The following is a 16,634-nucleotide window of genomic DNA, read 5'->3' as shown; positions in this document are numbered from 1 at the left end:
AATTTAGGAAGGTGCTAAAAACACATCTGTTTTCATTAGAGTCTTGCTCGGACTCATAACATCTATGTTGCTAACCTTATTAATTTATGTAAGACACAATGATTCCCAGTTGACATTTCCGGGGTTTAAGAAACAATATGGTATGGTACATGTGCAGAGGTTTTCTTTCTGGTTTTTCATTTATGTGCAAATAGCAGCTTTTCCCACTGCCATGTACAGTACTCCCCCGATATTCACGGGGGTTCCGTTCCAGGAACCCCCGCAAATCTTGAAAAACCGCACATAGATTTTTGTGGGGGGAGGCTGGAGAGGGCAGCGGGAGAGGCAGGAGAGGGCAGCCGGAGCGCCGGAAAGTGAAGGAAATCACTCGCTGTTTACTTCGACCGCCTGTTCCTGCACTAAAGTCGGGCCTCGCCAATCAGGAGCCGCGTGTCCAACCAGCTTCTGATTGGTGAGGCCCGACTTTAGTACAGGAAGAGGCGGTCGGAGCATACAGCGAGTGATTTCCTTCACTCGCCAGCTGCTCTCTCCTGCCTTTCCAGCTGTCCTCTCCTGGTCAGCAGTTCGTGGTCGGAAAATACCGTGAATGATTGGGACCACGAACCGCTGACTGCGAATGACCGGGGGAGCACTGTACTGTATAGGTGGGATTACCATATGGCTCCAGAAAAAAGAGGACAGATTGATACATCCGGATTTTACTTCAAGTTTCAAGTTTCAAGTTTATTATGGGACTTGATAAATCGCTTAATCGGATATTCTAAGCGATTTACATTTAAAATTTACAATGTAAAATCAAAGAACAATAATAATGCAATACATAATAATACATACAATTTAAATAATGGCTAAAATATTCTAAATTTAAACAATATAAAACACTAGGAAGGGAGGGATGAAATATAATTTTAAAGTAAAGAAGAAACATTAAGGGCATATACAAAAAGGATATACAGTAATTAAAACATGTTCAACCAAATGATTAATTCATGAAATATAAAATTATGTAGAAAAGGCATCTTTAAAAAGAAAAGTTTTTAACTCAATTTTAAATTTTCCAAGGTCTTTCTCCTCCCGTAAAGAAATAGGGAGGGCGTTCCATGTTTGAGGTGCCGTACAAGAAAAAATAAGTTGTCTTCTTGTATTAATAATTTTTAAAGATGGGATCGATAGCAGATTTTGTTCACTAGAACGTAAAATTCTCTTTGCAGAGTATGGAATCAGTAATCTATATAAAAAAGCAGGGGTCTTATTAATTAAAGTTTTAAAGATAATTAAACATAGCTTATAAGTGATTCTGTAGTTAACAGGAAGCCAATGAGCCTCTTTGAGAAGTGGTGTTACATGATCAAATTTTTTAGAGTTATTTATTAATTTTATAGCTGTATTCCATTGAAAGCAATGGAAGTAAAATGCGGATGTCTCAATCCGTCCTCCTTTTCCTGGAGCCATATGGTAACCCTATCAATTTAGAGCGCCTTTCTAATATGACTTTCATATTATTTGTGAATCCCTTTTGATAGCTCCGGTTACCCAAGAAGATGATATATTATTTTTAAATACATAAAATAAAAAATAAATGGCTAATAACTAATTACCAATCAGGGCCGGCTCAACCTATGGACCAGGTGAGGAACTGGCCCTGGGCACAGGTGATAAAGCGCACCAAAATCTTAGTCTAACACGTCTCCCTCTTTCTTCCTTCACCTTTTTGAGCAAGGAGGGAGAGATGCTGGATCTGTCAGGATTTTGGCGCCCTTTATCACCAGCATAGGTGGTGGTGGTGAGGGGTGGGGATTATTGGATCATGGATGGGGGAGGCTGTAATGGAAAAATGTCTCAGGGCCCTACAGCCCTGTTACGAATGTGCTATTGTGATAGGAGCTTTGGGGTCTTTACTGACTAGGTCCTATTGCTTAAAATACTTTATCTCATGCATTGTGGCAATGTCCTCTAATTAAATCATTCTGGTCTGCCATCCTATTATTTTTAGGTTCATTATGGAACAGTCAATTAGTGGAATCTCCAAAGGGGGTGTTATTTGGTAAAGCAGCAGCTTGTGGGGGTTTTGGACAGGATAGATGTATTCTTTTTCCAAAGGCATGTATGACTGGCCATAAATGCATATTGCAATATTGGTTACAAAAAGATCCTCCTAGTTTTTGGCATTGGAGGAACCAATTCCATCGTTTAATTTTATTTGAGGCTTGGGAGGTTCGTACATTTCCTAGCCGAACTCGTCTCTTTTTGAAAATTTGGGACCCATATATTCAAAATCTTTCCTCTAGAGCACGAAGTATGATTCTTAATGTCTTATATTGAAGCTTTGGAAACATTCATTGCATTCCAACACCTGGTAATTTGTGCCACTTTCCATTCAGGGGGGAAGGGAGGGACTAGGAGGGATGATAGTAATATGTATGGAAATACATGAATTGTATATTTGCTTAATTCATTCATTACAATGTTATAATTGGAAATAAAACAATGGGGGGGGAAGGGAAGGGGGAAAGGGGGAAGGGAACAGGGGGAGTGTATAGAGGTAGGAAATAGGTCGTATGGAAATATATTTTGGAGGAGGAATGATAGAAATATGTATGGAAAAATTAGAATTGTGAATATAATTGTAATGAACATCTTATTGTATTATATTATTGTATATTTATTTGATTCCTTCAATAAAATGTTATAAATTAAAATCAGATCTGCAGTAAAGGAAAAACATGTTAGTAACTGTATCTCGATGGGTTCCTTTTACGAAGCCGCGTTAGCGGCTTTATCGCGCGTACATTTTTAGCGCATGCTAACCCCCGCGCTAGCCGAAAAACTGCCGCCTGCTCCAGAGGAGGCGGTAGCGGCTAGGGCAGCCGGCAAATTAGTGTGCTGGCTTCGTAAAAGGATGGCTGTAGCCTCTGAGAAGGTCTCAATGCACTTTTATGCCGCACTGGCCGAATAGCTTCAGATTTGCACATCAGACCGCTATACTGTATATGGACCAAAATGAGAAGCAAAACTTTGCATGAGATGACAGTTGAATAATCTGACATTTAACTGTGTTAAGACAGGTCCAGGGACACAATTAAAGCGTGGAAAGTCCAAGGATTCAAAAGTTCAAATGCCATGAGAATATGAATGAGGCAAAAGAAAACAAAACCATGCCCTCTGCTACGGGTTCGTTTTGCTATTAATTAATTGGTGGCATTAGGCCGTGAAGCATGAAGCGTCTATCTGGCGTGCTTGCAGACGAAGGGGACGGTTTTCAGAGGCGTTGGGACGGGATCGGAGGCGGGGGTTAGTAGCAGTCGCAAACAAGCTGGTTTGCCAGGTAACAACTCACAATTGGTGCATAGTTCAGTCGCCGAAACTGAGCAAACTTGTTCTCTATTTCTCGCCAGCGTCTGTTGAGCTGGATCAGGGATGGCTCCACCGCCATGGCCGCCCCATCCTTGGACAGGTTTTCAGCCCGCCTGTGCAGCGAACTCAGGTCTTCCTTCTTCTTATCCAATTCTCCATCAATCTCCTAGTGGGCAAAACCAATACAGGGCCCAGGGCAGTTAGCTAGCTACATCAACCAACCTTCAGTAGTCACCAAATAGGTCGCTAGTCAAAAACTGTCAAGCCAACGACCTTCCACTTTATTGTCATAACCTCAAAAAAAATTACAGCAAATGTCAAATCTTTATCTTACATTGCAAGAAAAGTAGGAGGTAAAATTCAATTGAGAGACTGCGAGGAGTAGCGGCTACCGGGAGGTCAAAAAGTCCTTAGTTCGAATGGCTAATGATGGCCAATTGTCAGGATCTTGCAGAAAAGAGGAGCCGCACAAGACAGCAGGTGCCGAACTGTGCAGAATCCTTGTGAACTTGGGTGACAAGTTAATTGATTCTCATTCTGAACTGTCTGGTCAAAACCAATAAATAATGAAGCAAAAGAAAACAATGCAAAACACAGTAAAACACAACTTTGTTAGGATGGAAAAACAAACAAACACCAAAACACAAAACGGGAAGGTGACTTGACAATGACATGAGATGAATTGAATGTGCTAACGTGAGAGGGGCATCCACCGACCAAACAGTCATTTGTTCATCTGGAACAAAGACATACAACAGTCAATTACAATTGTTAGCAGAAAAAAAACTATTAATGGATTCACGTCTGTTAAACATAATTCATGCTGTCCACATTATAAATAAATAAAAGCACTGTATTAATTCGAAGACACACATATACTTCACCTATATTCACAAAACAAGTTACTTATTTATCTCTCGGCATCCCACCCCAGTGGGGCTTCTAAATGCATTCTCCCACTCTCTATACCTCTTCTAGCTGTTACCAGCAGCAAAGCAGGGTTTCCTACCCTCTGCTCGTGCTGGCTGAGCCCGCCCTCTGATGTCACTTCCTGGTCCTGCGAACAGGAAGTGACATCAGAGGAATGAATGGCTACAGCCATTGCGAGAAGCGCGGGCGATGCTGCTTGCTGGCAGTGATAACTAGAAGAGATACAAGGGGTGGGGGTGGGGAGGAGAGATGCTCGTGCCCCCACCAAGTTGGCATCCCATTTGTTTAAGTACAGATAATATTTCACACTGACGCAGTGCTCCTTTTACTTCAGTGAGTTCTTGGCGCAAACTACATTTTAAGAGCAAAAATTAATACATGCTATCTGCAAAGGCTGTTTGTTGGGGGCGTGCCCCCTCCCCCCCCCACGTCACCTGCAGTTCCTACTCAGAAAGGTTCTTTACCATGTGTTAAGATTATATGTAACTAGCGCTGATGGAATTAACTTGGCAATTACGCCCAGGTACGTAGAGTGTACTGAATGCAAGTGTAATCCATGCTGTAAGAATCAGAGAGAGAGCTTCCCCAATAGAAAGCTTTCCCTGAGCAGAAGACACCCAAGCTTGTCTCAGGACAGGTTTAGAACCCTAGGAAACAGGGACAGTCTGCAATGTCTTCGGGAAAGGAGTGGTTTGTACCTGGTTAGACAGACATCAGTCACCAGACAGGGGGCTCATTTAGGAAGTTGTCCAGTTCCCATGGCTGAACGACCCAAAAGAGGCTGGGGGGAATAGGGGGCACACCCCATTGCTCCCTGAGAAGACATGTTAGAGAGGAGGAAGATGAGCAGCCTGTAGGTCTGTCTTTTTAGCGGCCAATAGAAAACGTGGGGTTCTCAAGAGAAGGAGAACTTTGGGCTAGATTCACTAACCTTTGTGCCGATCCGATTCCAATCCGCATATGCAAATGAGGGGAAGGGCATCCTAAAGTAAGAAGGATGCGATTCACCCAAAAATTTAAGGAATACCGACTGAGCTGACCGATCAATAAATAAGCGACTGCTGAGGTCCTTTCCGACTGCCCTGCTCAGCCCTGACTATCCTGCCCTTCCCCACAGTGCGAGCCCGTGGTTTTAACCTGCGGGTTTAAAATGGGTTAATACCACAGGCTGGCAAATGGTTTGTTAGAGGCACCACCAGCCCCAGGGCTCATTTTCCCCCTGCAAAAAGCACAGCACAACACCGGAGGCAAGAAGGGGAAGGAAGGCAGAAAGGGACACGGAGGAGCGAGTGAAAAACAAACCGACCGAAAAACCACACAGGCAAAGTAGATGGTCTGCGCATGCGTCGGGATCGCTGCCCAGCGATCCGTGTCGTCGGATGGGGGTGTGCCTCCGATCGCCCCCATTTGCATGAAGATTGCCGGTGAATCGGTCCAATCGCCCACGGATCGCAAGGTTAGTGAATCTAGGCCTTTGTTCTGAGGAGGAGATGCAAATGGTGGCAGAGGTTAAACCCCAGCTCTTGGTTTAGCTGATTGCCAGTTTAAACACCCAGCCCAGTGGGAAGCTAACGGGTGAGAAAAATCCTGATATGAGGGGAGGTAGGCTGGAGGCACAACCTTTGAGGGTGTCAGGTCAAAAGCGCGCCGGGACAAAGGTGCGTGCAGACAATTGAGCGCAGCGTGGAGGTGCGCGCCACAGAAAATTACTGTTTTTAGGGCTCTGACGGAGGTGGGGTGGGGGAGAACCCCCCCACTTTACTTAATAGAGATCGCGCCACGTTGTGGGGGGTTTGGGGTGTTGTAACCCCCCACATTTTACTGAAAACTTCACTTTTTCCCTGTTTTTAGAGAAAAAGTTAAGTTTACAGTAAAATGTGGAGGGTTACAATCCCCCACAACGCCGGCGCGATCTCTATTAATTAAAGTGGGGGGGCTCCCCAACAAAACCCCCCTTCGGAGCCCCTAAAAACTGTAATTTTCTTTGGCGCGCGCCTCCGTCTTGCGCTCATTTGTCGGCGCGCGCCTTTGTCTTTTGCGGGGTTGTCTATGAACCCCTTTGAGAGCTTGTGGCCTGGTTAAACAGAGGTGGGAAAAGACAATACAGAAAAGGGAGGAGAATTTTTAAACGCTTGCTCCACTACTGCTGGAAGGCAAATTGGAAGAGGGTTAAAAAGGACTTTTGGGTACTTTGCTGGGAATAATTTGGGGGTAAATGATCAGAATTGATTTGTCTAATGTGGGTTACCAAAAAAAAATAATGTATGAGTGATCACAGAATAGCTCCAGACTACAGAAGTGCTTTTTTTTTAGGGGGGTGGGGGTGCTGAAAGGGGGGGCAGCTTTACGCTGCTTGAATCAAGTCACTTAATCCCCCCCCCCCTCCATTGTGAGCTCCCTGGGACAGATAGGGGAAAATGCTTGAGTACCTGAATAAATTTATGTAAATTTTTCTGAGCTGCCCTGGAAGAATGGTATAGAAAATTGAATATATAAATCTAATCTGATAAAGGGAATTCTTTGTTTTGGACTATGTAAGGATTTGGGGTTTAGACTGAATGGAGAAAAACAAAACCCCAAGCTGAATGGTATTTTTTTTTAACCAAACTTGGGGGGGGGTGTGTCTCTTGAGCTCCTACAGCTGAATGCACTTTGCCTAAAAATACAAAACCCGTTCTCTGTCCGACGTGACATGCAGTTTAAGAGACAAACCGGTGTACGCTGTCATGCCAGCAAGGTGCCAGTTACCACCCTCGTGCTCTAATTCCAGCATTAACTGCTTCGTGTGCTGTAGCAAAAGGGTCCCCTACGGAACAGAGAGTTTTCATCAAGCCACAGGAAAATAAATGCCATGCGACGAGCAACATTGCCTCCCTTTTCAGCTGAGAGATTAACATCTCGGAATAACGGGGCATTAGAACTTCCACATCTGTTCGCCACTTAACTCGGTATAATAGACAAAATACACACACGCAAGACACAGACATGGATAGCCAAGCAGAAAATCCAGCTCTTCCGCCACCATTACAGACAATATGCAAGAAGGAAAGTGGGCAACCTTGAAATTTAACCTTCCACAGAATCTTTTCCTAACTTTTGAATGTGATCTCTCTTAGTGCATATTTGGTTTGCAGTGGCATAGTACAGTGGAGGGGGGGAGGAGCAGACTGTCCCAGCCGCCATCTTGGTGGGGGCGTTGGCACCTCTCCAACACCCCCAACATGCCACGCTCACGCTCCGTTCCCCGCCCCCCATGTACCTCTTTAAAAATCTTCGCGAGCAACTATCCTTTAATGCTACTCGCACCGGCCTGGCTCCCTCTGAAATTACATCCAGGTCGCAGGGCCCGGAAGTGACGCCAGAGGGAACGCCAGCGCGAGCTGCGGGCCAGAGAAGCTGCTCATGCAGGCAAAGATTTAGAGGGATGGGGTGAGAAGGGAAGGCACGAGTGTGGCAGGAAAGGAGCAGAGGGAGAACGGAGAAGAGGGCGTGCCACTTACCCTCGCTACGCCACTTTTGGTTTGTCATTTAAAACACTCTACATTTATTTAACACACATTAGGCTACAAATTGACATCTGTTAAGCCCTTTAAGGGCTAATTCTGTAAGTGTATGGCAGGCTCCTAGAACACTGGCCCCTGTCGCATGCCAATCGCGGCCGGGCGCTGCTTTCAGAGTTGGGGATACCGCTGCCTAGCAAGGACCCCCAGGAGCCAGAAATGTAGGCCAGGGCTTTTCGGGCCTACATTTCTGCTGCTTAGGATCCTTTGCAGAATCACGGCTAGTGCTGCCTAGTGAGGCCGAAGCCTCACCCCTACTTCTGGGTTTTGACGTCACTGGATGGACCTGGGCGCCAGAGGCTGTCTTGCATCACCTGATTTTTTTAAAACGAGGTTTTGTTTTTTAATGGCGTGACCAATTATCACACTACTTAGAACCAATTAAAACTCTTTAAGTTAGTCGCCGTAGGCGTGTGCAGGTGACTTAACTTACAGCGGCTTGTCGAGAATCCGGTCCTTACTGCCTGTTAAAATGCTAGAGTGTAAATTTAAAAAAAAAAAAAATTTCTGTTAATAAAGAATGTGTGAAATGAACTGAAGAAAAGTTGTAAACTTGTTTCTTTCAGTATCTAGAGGAAGAGTAGAACAGAGCAAGTAGGGCTCAAGGGCAAGAGCTATCGTCAACCATCAACTACTTTTCAGATCCTCTGAAGTTGCTTATCGGCGTACAGGGAAGACTGCACTACGCCATGACGCGTACGCATGCAGAATAAAAGATGTGCAAATTGAAAAGCATTCCAAATGACGTTACCTTTAACTTCTGTTCGTCTTTGGGGTCTGGCAGACTGGCAAGCTTGATCTCAATGTCATCCAGCCACTTCAACAGGTCGTCCGCCTGCCTCTTGTACTGATACCACTGGTGAGAAATCTCTAAAGCTTTTATTCTTCTTTGAGACCTGAAATCCTGTTCACAGTTCAGACATTATGAGGACACGAATGAAAAGATTACGGCATGGGGGGGGGGGGAGGCGTACTGCAGAAAGGGTTACAAATTAAAAAACAAGTTTTACACTTTCTCACAAACTTGCAAAACTGACATTTCAACTCTAATTCAAACACAACCAGAAAATGATATAAAAATGTCAAACGGGTGGCATTCAGTGGGATCCTTTTACTAAACTATAATAAGCTCTAGTGCGTGAAAATCACGCGTTGGAAGGGCTTACCTAAAGACGTCTGCTAATTTCCTGCAGTAAATTTGCCTCTCTGCCTGAGTACACCACCCGCTAAAGTAATTTTTCATAATTTTGTCTAAGGGGCATGCTTGGACAGGGTTACCAGATGTCTGGATTTACTCAGACATGGCGTCTGGACGGCTTTTCGAAACCCGGCACTTTGTCTGGGTTTCAAAAGGCTTCCAACCTGGGAGGGCCTCTGCGCATGTCTGGATGCAATGCAGTGACATCACATGCATGCACGTGATATCATCGCTTTGCATCCACGCATGTGCAGAGTGTGACCCGTCAGACGCTGTGCCTGACGAGGTCCCGGTCAGGGCAGGCAAGAAGGGGGGTAGAAAGCTCAGGAAAGGAATACCCAAAGTCCGACCTGGTCACTGTATTGATCTCCCGGAGCTTACTAATCCACCAGGTATCTGATATCCAGGTCACCACCGGGGGAGCCCAAGAGCTGGTCAGGTCCAAGCTGACTCAGCTAGATCAGGGCGTGGCCCTGCTCTAGAAAAGGCAGCAGTTTGGGACAAACAGTTAGGCAGGCTAGGGAGAAGGATAAGGTTCCTCTCCCACAATGAACCCCCTGGTCCAAGCAGAGGTGAGACCCATGGAGGTAATTGAGGCTGGTGACTCACTGGATCTGCAAACGCTGGAGGAAGAAACCCCTATGGAGTTTCAAGGGAGTCTGCCCGAGGAGCTTGGGGAATATCCTGAATCCATGGAAGTTGGATTAATTACCAGGTGCCAAGAATGACCTTTTGATTGTGAGTTTTTGTTTGGACTCTTTTTGATCTCTGCATTTTTGTTTGAATCTTGTGAAGCTGTGAGTGTGTTTTTTTGGGTGAGGTTTGCAAACACCCAGGGAGGGAACTTTGATAGCTGTTTTGTGAAGCTGTTTGGAAAGGCAAACCTAGGACACTCTTTATTTCCCAGCAGTGCTCCAGAGACTGCTGGAAGCTTCCGTTGTGGGAACTGTGAACTTTGCACATACCAGAGCAGAGAACTATATTGTTGCATTTCAACCTGCTTGGGAGCAAGAAGCTCTGAGGAGAGCAAGATCTCAGGAGGATAAGGGACTATTGTTTGAAAAGAAAGAATCCTGAACTGTTATTGACTGATTGTGCTTTGTGTTTTATTTTGCTTTATGAACCTTTTGCAAGAAGCACTATCTGTTTTGCTTGAACCATCCTAACCTTTATTTTTGAAAGTAAATTTATGTTATATTACACAACTGTGGTTGTGGTTTTTGGTTGAATTCCTCTTGCCACTTCAGTCCTGCAGGGCGACTCCAGGCTGGGTCATACGTTGTTGGGTTTTTTTTTTATGTCTAGCCACTAGGAGTGCTATGGAGTCCCAGTCCCGGGCTGCAGTGTGGCTACAAGAGGTCCTGCCAACATGGTCCTGAGGACAAGAACAGGTTGAGGGGGCGGGGCTGGGGCCTAATGGGGCAGGGCTGGGTGGAACTGGGCGGAGCTGAGGGTGAGGCTATGGGTCCTGATTTTATGAGAGTAAAATCGGACAACCCCATGTTTGAGGATGCAGAGTGGCATGACAGCGTTAATCAGTTAGTGCAGATTTTAGGCCCAGATTCTATAACAGGTGCTGTTGTTGGTGGCTGCCGATCGCGTGTCAATTATGCGATGGCTCCGGGTATGGAACTGCGCCTCCGGCAAAGGTAGGTGGCAGAAAAGTAGGCCAGGGTTTTCTAGGTGCCTGCCTTTACATGAATTTGGCCTCCATAGGCGCTTTAGACCGTCTAACGCCACTTCCAGCATTAGCCGCACCCATAGTGTCATTAGGCAGCCTAAAGCACCTTTGGAGGTGCGATTCCGGCACTGGTAGGTTGGGCGCCAATCAGAGAATCTAGACTTGGGTTCCTATAAAAGAGGGTTTCAGTAAAGGCTCATGTGGTAACTCTTTTTAATGGCCAAGCGCCAATAGCGAAATTTAGTGTGTCGTGATTAATTAGGAAAATGGGAAAGTTGGCCATTTTCCAGCAACAGAATAAGTGGCCTTAGCGCACCGGAAAGACATGCATAAGTGGTGCATTACCGCAACTATTAAGCACTGAAAGGCGTATGCAGCGCTGTAAATTTTGCCATTTATAGACGGTCCCTGTTCAGAAGAGCTTACAATCTAACTTGGACAAACAGACATGACCTATAGGGTTGGGGATGCAGAACCCAAGGTGAGAGGAGTTAGGATTCGAAAGCACTCTCAAAGAGGTGGGCTTTTAACTGGGTCTTGAACACTGCCAGAGACGGAGCCCGCCGTAGGGATTCGGGCAGCTTGTTCCAAGCATACGGCGTATCAAGGCAGAAGGGACGGAGGCTGGAGTTGGCAGTTGAAGAGAAGGATACAGATAGGTGGGGCTTACCAGCTGAGTGGAGGGGGGGGGAGGGTGAAACAAAGGTGGAGATAAGTGAAGAGAGATAGTGAGGGGCAGCTGAGTGAGTGAGGAGTTTGAATTGTATTTGGAAATGGATGGGAAGCCAACGAAGAGACTTTAAGAGAGGGGTTACGTGAGCATAGCGGCTCTCATGGAATACGAATCGTGCAGTTGAATTCCGGACGGATTGGAGGGGAACGAGATGGCTAAGCGGAAGGCCTGAGAACTGCGAGTTGCAGTAGTCTAAGCTCGAGGTGATGAGGGTGTGCATAAGGGTTTTGGTATTGTGCTCAGAGAGGAAGGGTCGGATTTTGGTAATACTATAGAGGAAGTGCGCTAAGGTCACTTTGGCTTTAGTAAAAGGACCCCATTGGGCCTCACTGATATGAAAATATCTCTGTTTGATGAAAAGTGCGTGGAGAGTTTACATCATCTTATTGCTTGTGAAGCGCTAACCTTTACTGCAAGGCCCAGAGCTAATTTATGCAAAATATGCTGTAACTTCTCATTGAATTTACATAATGGAACTTCCAAATTGTAACCGGTCTCCCCCCCCCTCCCCAAACTATTCTCATTAGCTTTGCCGCTTTACGGAAAGCTGCTGAAATATGGTTTTATATCATGAGAAATTTCATTAGTCACATGACAGTTTTTGAAGAAAGGTATAATTTCCCTGTAGAAAAAAAAAGAAAAAAGTTTGTATAATTATATTCCTGAGGTTGCTTCTCTGCTGATTAGCTATTCATAGGTCTACATTTGGAGAGGTGAAAGCGACTCTTCGTGTTCAGAAAGGAATAATTTAAAGGCACTTTCTCGCTGAATATATTCTGTTTCAAAGATGATTTTTTTTTCTCTCTCCTAAAATAGGCACTTTCAGAGAACCACAGATAGGAGAAAAGACCATCAGAGCCCTATGTTCTATATTGTCCAATATTTTGTAAAAAAAACAAAAAAAACCCCAAACCCCAAACAACAATGCGTTAAAGAAACTAACGGCCTCATTTACAAAGCCCCACTAGAGGCTGCCACGCGGCAACAGCTCCGAAGCCCTTTAAATCTCTACGGGCTTCGGGGCCGTTAGCGCGGCTTTGTAAAAGAGGCCGTAAAAAAATATCACCCTTCCTATAAGTTGGCCTATTTGAACAGATTTGAACAGTTCAACAGTGTATTGGATTTTATCTATCAAGGTTGAATGCATTTATTGAGTCAGCAAAAAGAAAATCAATTACTCTCCCTTTTGTTTGTGCAGCTAGCAAAGACCTAATCGATAGCAGGAATTTAAATGGCATTTTATCATAATTAAAGTGAACATCAAAGCCCTAAATGAAGTGTTCCCTCTTTTCACTGCGGTGTGTATTATGATTTACGTACACAGCGCTTAAGAAAAGTCAAATAAATTTCAATTTGCCAGGCAAAAGCCATTAGAAAGAAAAGAAGCTTCAGCGCTGAGCTGCTCCTCCTTTGATCTTAAATTCCGCTGGAAATGATTCCTAATACGTAATCTGCAAGAGGAAGGTGGTGGACACCAAGTCAGGCTAAGAAGCACGTCCAGCTGCGTCCTAGCATTCTCCCTCAACCCTGCAAAGGCCGAGACCTCGCACATCATGGAGAGAGGGACACCATCTTCATCAGAGGTGTGGCCGCACCAGACAGTCCGGGGATGAGGCTCCGTATCTCAGAACGCTGAACCGAGCGGACAGCCACCAATATCTCTCCACCAGCCTGCTCAGCAGACCATCTGGTGGACCGTATTTCTTGATAATGAATGAATGTGGTGAATCTGAGCAGGCAGGTGGGAGAAAGCAGTCCGCAGACGAGCTGAAGCCTGGCAGAAGCCAAAGACAAGCCTTGATTTGAGCCAAGGCTAGTATTTCAGCCACCTGCCTTTTCATGACAGGGGGAGAGGGGAGGGAATTATTAACGTGCTCTACCGTTAAGATGTGTCATTTTACTGTTACGTCTAGAAACTATCTCTCACTGCATAAAACGGGACCTGCGCTATGGCGAAAGAAAAGGTGGAGTCTGATGTTTTCTGACACAGGCTTTTTTTTTTAAAATTCAGAAGTATATTCAGTCTTTAAAATAGTAAAGTTCATCCACAACTTGGGTTATTGGAGAGGACCTAACACGGTCCGTGTTTCAACCCAAAAGATTCTCCTCGGGGGTCTCAATTGATCTCTCCAAAGGTTTTGTGGATATGTCAACCTACGCCCGGCGTAAGTAAAAGTTCTCTTCTGGCGCACTGCTGTAGAATAAATGGCACACGTAGGATAACGGGAAGGTTAAATGCCGCGACGTGATGATGTCACAAGGTTTCCCTGGCCGATCCAGGACCCCGTGTCCTCTCGAACATCCTCACAACACCGGGCACCACCTACTCTGCGAATCCAAGGGGGATCAACTCTTTGGGTTACCTGCGCTGAAACAGCACAAATTAGTGTTAAAATATTGGTCTTACCCGTAGCCCGCGATGATAACTTCCCCCCAAAGATAGGTAGATGGAATTATGATTTTCTGCAAGCTGTATTTATTTGTTTACGTAGCGACCAGACCATTCAAGCAGTCTTGCTGTATGTACACTTGGAGCTAATTCTATAACGGTTACCCTACCGTTTACAAAACTGCGGAAGAGTTTTTTAGCGCAGGCTGGTACGCTGAGCACTCTGCTCCCGATGCTCATAGGAACTCTATGAGCGTCAGGAGCAGCGCAGAGCATTCAGCGTGCTGGCCTGCACTAAAAACCGCATTTGCAGTTTTGTAAAAGAGGGGTTTAGTTAGGTATTAATATTTCCATGCCAGTTATGCATGGAAATGTTTAAAATATTAGCATCTGTGCATGTAGGTTAACACAAACGCAAGAACGCGCCAATACGCCACCTAAGCGCTAGTTTATAACTATGCACATATCTGTGATAGCAAGCAGTTTGCAAGTGGTCATATACATAGGTGGCATCTGGGAAGATCATGGGTGGGACACACTTCGCCATGTGTTTAAGTTATGTGTATCACTGGAGCACAGATACGGGCATTTCCATCAGCTCCATGGCAGGCGACAAAAATGGTAGGAGGTTTGCACCAGAAGACGTATGAGGAGAGACTGGTAGCCCTGAATATGTCTACCCTAAAGCAGGGGTGTCAAAGTCCCTCCAGTCGGGTTTTCAGGATTTCCCCAATGAATATGCATGAGATCTATTTGCATGCACTGCTTTCATGGTATGCTAATAGGCCTCATGCATATTCATTGGGGAAATCCTGAAAACTCGACTGGATTGCGGCCCTCGAGGAGGGACTTTGACACCCCTGCCCTAGAGGAAAGAAGGGACAGGGGAGATATGATTCAGACATTCAAATACTTGAAAGGTATTAATATAGAACAAAATATTTTCCAGAGAAAGGAAAATGGTAAAACCAGAGGACATAATTTGAGGTTGAGGGGTGGCAGATTCAAGAGCAATGTTAGGAAATTCTTCTTTACGGAGAGGGTGGTGGATGCGTGGAATGTGCTCCCGAGGGAGGTGGTGTTGAAGAAACGGTGACAGAGTTCAAACAAGCGTGGGATGAACACAGAGGATCTCGAATCAGAAAATAATGGGTATACATTGAAGGAACTAAGAGCCAGTACTGGGCAGGCTTGCACGGCCTGTGGCCTGTATATGGACTTTCAGTTGAGGATGGACTAGGGAGGGCTTTGATGGCTGGGATGGTTAAGAGGGGCTGGAGGGAGCTTTGATGGAGACACCAGTAGATGGGACCTAGGACAGACATTCTGTAAACCATTCTGAGCTCCCCTGGAAGAATGGTATAGAAAATTATTGCCTTCATATAAGGCACTGTTAATCCTTTGGTACAGCAAAGGCTGATACCACTCAGTCAGATAATCCTCAGCATTTCCAGAGCAGACCAACGAAGCCACTAGACTAGGGCCGACGGGATCTGAAACGTGTTCCCTAACCCAAAATGAAAAATCACCGCGATAGATCACGGCTTCAACCGGATCGCCGTGTTTGCTATTTCCAGAAGTTAAATAGTGAATCAAGAGTGGAACTGTATCTGTCTAATCAGTTGGCATTTTTCTACAAGAGAGGGTGTTAAAAGGAAAGTGAATGAGGCAATCAACGCCTTCGGGGGATGGAATGAAGGAGCCCACCTTGTAAGGCAGGTAAATGCCAGGAGCAGATGAACCATCTGAGCCAGGGGCAGCTTTGTCTATCGTCTTGCTTCAGCCCATGGCACTCGGTTTAAACAACACCAAAACCAGTTCTTTATTTTAAATTTGTATTAAAAATAAAACCCTTTTTTGTAGCTTAAAACTACTGAATGAAATGCGTAATTATCCTGCATTCATCTACCGAGAGATGCCCCTTTTCCCAGTTCACAACCATAATTGCAGGACATTTCTCCAGAGAGGAATCTTACCTTCAGAGCCTTGTGCTTTGTCCACAACAGTTGCTGCTTTGCCCTTATTTCGTCCCGTTTTCCATCATCGCCGATCCTCTGTTGGAGAGCGTCTGCTCTCTGCAAAAGCTCTTTGATGGCACCCTCATGGTCTTCTCTCTGCTCAAGAGAATAATAATGCAAGACAAGTTCTTTTCCACCTGGAGGGCCAAATACAGTGGAAGAAAACGGCAGTAGATGCAGATATGGAGCTACCTGTGTTTACAATTTGTAGTCCAGTTCAGCATGGGATTACAGATCTTGCGGGGGTGGGGGGGTGGGGGTGGGGAAGATTCTGATCTTCAGCTAAAGCTCCAGTGATTAGGGGATGACACTGCATTCTGAATCTGTTCTACATCTCTCAATTAATGTGACACTAAACCACTCATTGACTAACCCAGGCGTAGAAAATTCCGGTCCTCGAGAGCCACAGGCAGGTCAGCTTTTCAGGATATCCACAATGAATATGTATGAGATGGAATTGCATGCATTGCCTCCTCGAAATGCAAATCTATCTCATGCATATTCATCGTGGATATCTTGAAAACCTGGCCTGCCTGTGGCTCTCGAGGACCGGGATTGCCTACCCCTGGCCTAACCCTACTGTCACTGGGGCTCATGCTTATTCTTTTCTGTTTTGCCTCGCTAATTATTTCTGTTCTGACAGCAACGGCTCAGTCACAAAAGCACATAGCCGGGATAGTGCCATGTAGCAAAAATAAAAAATTTTCAGAGGGGTGGCCATGTTATTCTGGTGTAACAAAAAGATCTAATCTAATCCACATTTTATTAATC

General features: G+C 45.2%; 1 protein-coding gene across 12 annotated transcripts in view; it reads right to left on the bottom strand.

The window, feature by feature from the left end:
* The window catches only part of DMD (dystrophin), a 2,510,493-nt gene that overhangs the window by 1,175,104 nt on the left and 1,318,755 nt on the right, over positions 1-16,634 (bottom strand). For 9 of the 12 annotated variants that reach the window (XM_033949686.1, XM_033949693.1, XM_033949692.1 and 6 more), the window contains 3 exons: positions 15,822-15,962; positions 8,596-8,748; positions 3,338-3,520 (listed from right to left, as the gene is read on the bottom strand). In XM_033949686.1, the coding sequence (XP_033805577.1) occupies positions 3,338-3,520; positions 8,596-8,748; positions 15,822-15,962 (477 nt within the window). The remainder of the gene's footprint in view (positions 1-3,337; positions 3,521-8,595; positions 8,749-15,821; positions 15,963-16,634) is intronic. The other 3 variants (XM_033949684.1, XM_033949695.1, XM_033949690.1) reach the window with 1 other exon arrangement.

This window comes from Geotrypetes seraphini, chromosome 6, assembly GCF_902459505.1.
Source record: "Geotrypetes seraphini chromosome 6, aGeoSer1.1, whole genome shotgun sequence".
Taxonomy (NCBI): Eukaryota; Metazoa; Chordata; class Amphibia; order Gymnophiona; family Dermophiidae; genus Geotrypetes; species Geotrypetes seraphini.
This window is presented reverse-complemented; position numbering and strand designations above follow the sequence as displayed.